Source organism: Gopherus flavomarginatus (assembly GCF_025201925.1).
Source record: "Gopherus flavomarginatus isolate rGopFla2 chromosome 11 unlocalized genomic scaffold, rGopFla2.mat.asm SUPER_11_unloc_1, whole genome shotgun sequence".
Taxonomy (NCBI): domain Eukaryota; kingdom Metazoa; phylum Chordata; order Testudines; family Testudinidae; genus Gopherus; species Gopherus flavomarginatus.
The window spans coordinates 686,675-693,678 of record NW_026114602.1 but is presented as its reverse complement, the minus strand read 5'-3'; the positions used below and the strand labels follow the sequence as shown (position 1 = coordinate 693,678).

The 7,004-nt window shown below is 40.0% G+C and overlaps 1 protein-coding gene across 1 annotated transcript; it reads left to right on the top strand.

Moving 5' to 3' along the window:
• Positions 1-5,052: 5,052 nt before the first annotated feature.
• On the top strand, positions 5,053-6,006 carry LOC127040875 (olfactory receptor 5P3-like). The gene is made up of 2 exons (XM_050935431.1): positions 5,053-5,323; positions 5,609-6,006. The coding sequence occupies exons 1-2, from the start codon at positions 5,053-5,055 to the stop codon at positions 6,004-6,006; spliced, it is 669 nt and encodes a 222-aa protein (XP_050791388.1).
• Positions 6,007-7,004: the final 998 nt, after the last annotated feature.

The window sequence follows — 7,004 nt, the reverse complement described above, 5'->3', positions numbered from 1 at the left end:
TAAACCACTTTTCGGTTCTCAGACCTAATACAGCTGAGAGTGGGCACACCTTTAATCATAAAATCTTCAATATGTAATACCAACAGTGCCGGACAAAGCAAACATGAAATACCAAGGTCAAAACAGTTGGTGCGCTCTGCAGGGCTCCCCGTGCCTTGCAATTCTCCACCTAAACTGTGACAGATTTTTGTTACTAATCCTCCTGGGACCACAGTTGATCAGGCTGGGGCCGCAGGATTTTTTGGGGCAGAGGCACACTCAGGTGTCTAAATTTTAAAGTGTTATTGATAAAATAATAAAATAACAATGGAGAGTGCTAGAAATGCTTCCACATCACTTGAAGGAAGAAAGCATTAAAGCCCCAAGTCCTAAGCCACTTTTATACTTACAACATGCACGACCCAGACTGGCCAAGTCTAGGTGTAATGTCAGAAGAAGAGGGTGCTGGGCAGATGAGGAGTGCTGTCCTGGGCCTAGGCCATCCAAGAATCTGCTGTGTTCTTTCAGTTGCTTCAGCTCTTAGGAAGGTTTTAAGTTCTGTGCTCCTTGGTGGGTGTTCCACTTAGGGAACCTCTGCTCCTGGTGCTTTTTGTGCCAGTCCAAATTGGCTTTCTGTGGCTGCCTCAGTTTCCCAAAAAATCTCAGTTTTGTACACCTTGTTTTCCATTCTATTGGCTTTGTTGCCATTTCATTTTCTCTCACTGTTCTTGCTGTTATTTCAGCAATGTTGAGTCTTATTTTCTTTTCACAGCTTGTTAGAGGGCAGGGTTGGACTTCCCCCCTTCTGTCTTGGCAGGTAGCAGCTGGCCTTGGGATGGAGTCAGCTTCTTATCTTTGGACTGAGCTTGATAGCTGCCGTGTTGAGTTAACCCATTCTCTGCTCTTCTTCTTTCTCCCCCTTCCACCCTCTCCCCACCTCTTGTACTCTGCAAAGGAAACTTCCACTCTTCACTTACACACCTTTGACCTGCTCCAAAATGCTTTGCGATGCTTGCAACAGTGTTACCCACATACAATGCTGATCTGCCTTCCTGGGGGCTCCCTGAGGGATGGGGCCATTGAGGTGTGACATAGTGACTCTCAATGAGTAAAATTCTCCCCTGAGCTTTGGAGCAGCACAAGGTCTAGGTACTACAACATGGGTTTAGGATAGATCTAAGGGGTACACAAGTGACAGGCAGGAAAGCTAAAGAGCCAGACTCTTCAACCATAGCTGTAAGTGGGGAGAAAGAACCTGCTTAATTTGCAATGTCAGTTAGTTAGAGGTCATATTTCCATCCCATCATAATTCTCAACTCCAATAGAAGAATCACACTGAATATGACTAGGAGGGAGAATAGGTAATTTCCAGTAGGTGCATTTCTGATTTTGGGGAGAGAACCAGGAATAGCTGAAGTAGTGTTGTGATCCTCAAGCTGCCTTTTAACTTCCTACCTCACAAGAGTGTTGTACAGAGGTTACATTAAACACTGTAAGGTGCTCAGACAACATGATGATTTTTTTTCAACAGTATGCAATTGGCCAGATGTTGGCAGTGGGGAAGGGAAAGCGGGTTTGCCTTCCTCTGAAGCTTCAGGAATTGAACAGAGCTGGAGATGCAACATGGAACAGGGAGGGACAGAACTTTGAGTTGGTTCAGAAACTAGTCAGTTTAGATGGCTGGTTGGTGGATCTTGCTCCCATCCTCAGGACTTAACGAATCACCAGATATGGGACGGAGAAGTAATTCTCCCTCAGCTCCTATTGGGCAGGGATTTTCAGGGTTTTCACCTTCCTCTGCAGCATGAGCCATGGGCCACCTGCTGGGATCAACTGAGTATACCTCAATTAATCAATACCATGCCATTGCAGGGACCTTGGACACTGGTGGAATCTTTGGGTACGTCTATACTACTCGCCGGGTAGTAACTGATCTATCAGGGATCAATTTATCACGTCTTGTCTAGACACGATAAATAGATCCACAAATCAACGCCCATACTTCACCTCAGCAGGAGGAGTAAGCAGCATCAACCGGGGAGCTGTGATAGTCGACTCACCACCATGAGGACAGCCAGGTAAGTTGAACTAAGATATTTTGACTTCAGCTATGTGAATTCTGTATGCCTCTTCATCTCCCCTGACCTATTCCAGGGTCTTTTTGTGCCCTCCCATTTCTACCTTCAAAACACAGAGACCATGAGTCCAAATTGGGACTCTGTGGGCCCCCTCATTTCCCTTGTGGCTGCTCCTGTCCTACCCTACTCATATTTCAAAACCACTCAACCCCCCCCATTTTCTGTCCAAAGCCCACGTTTTGCCAACCCTGTGTTGAAATCAACTGGTAGAAACTCAATGACCTCACTGGACTTTGGAATAATACAACACCAACTGAAATTTCTTATAAATATTTGTGGATGTTTTTCTACATTTTCAAATATTTTGATTTCAATTACAACACAGAATACAAAGAGTACAGTGCTCACTTTATATTATTGTTATTACAAATATTTCACAGTAAAAAAGATAAACAAAAGAAATATTATTTTTCAGTTCACCTCAGACAAGTACTGTAGTGCTAACTCTTTATTGTGAAAGTGCAACTTCCCAGTGTAGATTTTTTTTGTTATACAACTGCACTCAAAAATAAAACAATGTGACTTTTGCATTTCAATTGTTATTATTGTTTAACAGTGCCATTAAAACTGTGATTAATCACAAATAATTGTTTAATTGTGTTTAATTTTTTGAGTTAATTGCATGAGTTAATTTCATTTAATTGACACCCCAGTCAGAAATTTCCCCTCATTCCAATGCATACCCATTGAGTTTGGAACTTTTACTCATTACTTTTTCATGTCTACACTAAAGTATAGATATATTATTACCTTTACTTTTTCAGGTAATTTCAAAGTCCCATCATCAGAAATGCCGAGGGACATTTGAACCTTCTCGTGGGAAGGAGGAGGAGAATGACATGCTAATTTCAGTGAAAGAATACAATAAAAGTGAACAAAGATGGATGGCAGAGGTGGATTGTTCAGTGGGGACTCTGCAGGTCTCCTTGCTGAGTCCATTTGCATTTATAAAGTAGAAGGGAAAGGAAAACAAAACCTGGTGCCTGATATTCTGAATGAAGAAGTTATCTGAAATATTCCAGTTGGCTACTGTCTGATAGGTAAACAACTTCATTCACTCTTTCCAGTTTAAATGAAATACTGATTTAGAGAAGGAAAAATACCTATTCTGCGCTGCTAGAAAGAATGTGTTTGCTTTACTGATAATATGACACTGAGTAGAGGTCAATGTTAGAGGCTGTACAGAAAAACACATGTAACAAAAGAACAAAGAATACACCTCTCTGTTATTTCTGTTAGTCACAATACTTTGCATGGATTTCTGTATTTCTGCTAGGGGTGTAATTTTCTACTTAAACAGCCGTAACACTACCACTCCTAGTGTGGACACTGATATATGGATAGAAAGGTGTCTAATACTGATGATATAGCTTATTGCCCCTGATTGGTAATAACTTAGCACCTTCATACTGGTATCATAGCAGCTGCACTGCAGCGGCGGGGAGGTGTATGTGGCGGGGGGGTTTGTACAGTTTTAATAATACCAGTGTGGTACAAATATTGTGTGTAGATGACTCCTCAGTTTCTTCTTCTTTCTCATTCAGTTATTTCTTTATTCCTGTACCCTCTCGGTTTTCAATCTGTTTACTATGAATTTATATTCTGCACCCTTCTATCTGAAAAGACAAGTCCCCGTGTTTGTCCTCTGATTAGAAATTGGGATACAATTTTCAAAAGCACCTAAGTGGCGTAGATATTTTTATACTTTATTAGCTGAATTTATCTTACATTAGCTGTAAGAAACACAGAGCAAAAAGCTGGTCCTTGGTCTATGGGACTGTTCCCAGTAGTAAAAGTATGTCTGTGTGTAAGTGTTTTCAGGGTTGCGGCTTTAGTGTAAGATTGATAGATTGCAAGTCAACACTGAGAGGGAAGTACAAAGAAACAATGAGACAAACCTGGTGGTTAAGAGATGTGGTAGGGGTGAGATTTTCAAAAGTACCTAAAGTTATTTTAGGGCATAAATTCCACTGACTTTCTAATTCCAAACCTGATTCAAATACTGTTATTCATGGAATCATAGAACTATAGGGCAAAAAAAGGCATGAAATCCAGCTGCCTGTGCTGAAGCAGGACCTCCTAGGTTATTCTTGACAGGAGTTTGCCCAACCTGTTGTTAAAAAAACTCCAATGATAGGGATTCCACAGCCTGTCTTTGAATCCTGTTCCGGGGCTAAACTACCCTTTGAGTTAGAAAGTTTTCCGATATCTAACCTAAATCTCCTTGCTGCAGAGTAAGACCATTGCTCCTTGTTTTACCCTCAGTGGCCATGCAGAGCAGTTGTTTACCTTATTTTATAACAGCCCTTAATATATTTGAACACTGTTAGCTGGTTCCCCTCAGTCTGCTTTTCTCAAGACCAAGCATGTGCAGCTATTTTAACCTTTCCTCCTAGGTCAGGTTTTCTAAACCTTTTATCATTTTTTACTGTCCTCTAGATTCTCTCCAATTTGTCTGCAACTTTCCTAAAGTGTAGTGCTCAGCGCTGGAGACAATGCTCCTGCTGAGGCATCATCAGTGCTGAGTAGAGCATGACAATTACCTTCTGTGTCATAGATAAAAGACTCCTGTTAATACAAACCAAAATGATACTAGCCTTTTTTACATTGTTGAGTCATATTCAATTTGTGATCCACTGTAACTCCAAGATCCATTTCAGGAGTACTAGTGATAACTAACCATTTATGCCTCATTTTATAGTTCTGCATTTTTTTTGCACTTATCTTTATTGAATTTCCTCTTGTTGAACTCAGAACAATTTTCCAATTAGGGAACTTTGTCTCCTCAACTAAGTTAATGACACAATACAAAAATTGAGTGAAGCAGGTTTAGCACATTTATGGAGTTAATAGATGATATAGCAATAGAGTTAATCTCCTTCAGATTATAATGACGTAATATATTCTTTTTTTGTTTTTGCCTGAGACAGAATCCATGGCAGACATAGAACAGGGAAATCAAACATCTATCACGGAGTTCATCCTCTTGGGATTTGAGGAGCTCGTTGACCTGCAGATCTTTCTCTTCCTGCTGTTTCTAGTCATCTATATTGTGACTGTTGCTGGGAACATCCTCATTGTGGTGCTGATTGTGGCTGATCAGCACCTTCACACCCCCATGTACCTCTTCTTGGGAAACCTGTCCTGCTTGGAGACCTGCTACACCTCTACCATCCTTCCCAGGATGCTGGCCAGTTTCCTGACTGGGGACAGAACCATTTCTTTCAGTGGCTGTATTGCACAGTTTTATTTCTTCGGTTTCCTAGTGACTGTTGAGTGTTATCTCTTATCTGCAATGTCGTATGATCATTACTTAGCCATATGTAAACCACTCAATTATGCAGCCATCATGAATAATGCAATTTGTAGCCAACTATCAGCTGGATCTTGGCTGGCTGGATTCTTAGTTAGCATCGTCATCATATTTTTAATGTCACAGTTAACATTTTGTGGCCCCAGTATAATTGACCATTTCTTTTGTGATTTCACTCCAATAATAAAACTATCCTGCAGCGACACTCACGTGATGGAACTTGTCACGTCCATGCTGACATTTATAACTACCCTGCCCCCATTTCTACTAACCTTGGCAACCTACGTTTATATTATATCTACCATCCTGAGAATTCCTTCTACCAACGGAAAGCAAAAGGCCTTTTCCACCTGTTCCTCTCACCTCATCGTAGTTACAGTTTTCTATGGGGCCATAATGATTGTCTACATGCTGCCAAAAACTGACACCCTGCGAGATCTGAACAAAGTGTTCTCTGTCTTGTACACAGTTCTGACTCCACTGGTGAACCCCCTCATCTACAGCCTGAGAAACAAAGAGGTGAAGGAGGCCCTGAGAAAAGCTGCCAGGAAATGTTTAGCTTTCACAAGAATGTAACAAATTAGATTTAATGTTATGAGGTTAACATGAAACTGAGGTAATCGGAACTGATTTACTGAGTCAGAGATGCAATCAGGGTGGTCATATTTAGCTAGTGGGTGAAAGTAAGAATGAAACCTTGTTAAAAAACATACCTTTTCCCCTGAGATTTTAATTGTTTTAATTTTAAAAAAGTTTTATAATTTCAAGATTTTTCATATAGCAAAAAATCCTGGCCAGCCCTAGTGAGGATATCAGCTCTAGATGATGTTTCTTAACTAGTTTACAATTCAAGGGGGTAAGAACATTCAAGTAATACTTCATGTAATACTTGGACTTTTTTTCTGAATGTCACTGATTCCTTTTACTGGTTTTTTTCAATAGAAAACAAGTATGTGTCAGTTGTTTTTAAAAATGAAACATTTTTCAGGGAAAAAAAATATTTTCAGTGAAATTTTTTTGCTTTCCCAAAACGAAAAACTGCATTTCTTTTTTAAAAAGTAATTTGTATAGGAAAGCAAAATTAAAAAAAATCAATAACAATTTGTCTTTTTGATTTTTCGTTTGGTTTCTTGGTTTTGGTGGTTGTTGCAAAACTGAAAATAATGAAACTCTGGCTGAAAAAAAATATTTTTTGTGGAATAACATATTTTTCATCAGAAAATGTTTTGCCAAAAAGGTTCAAATAGGTTCAACTTGGACTTGTATTCTCTTTTTGTGTATGGAGTTTCAGAGCAGTCTGTGAAATTCAGGCTGAGGAAGTGATTAATGGAAATTCCGCATTTCTGGTTATGCAAAACAACTGCCTTTGAAAACCTTTGTCTAATGATTATCTGGTCCCAGAGACTGGACATCGAAAACCAGTGCTGTATAAAACAGAAACTGAACTATACATGCTTGCTCTGGTTCTGAATATGAGACAATGGTGGACTGATAATCATGGGAAAAACCCAGTTGTGGTTTCTGAAGGACTGACACCTACCAAAGCCCAAGGTGGGAGTTGGTGGGGCCAGGAT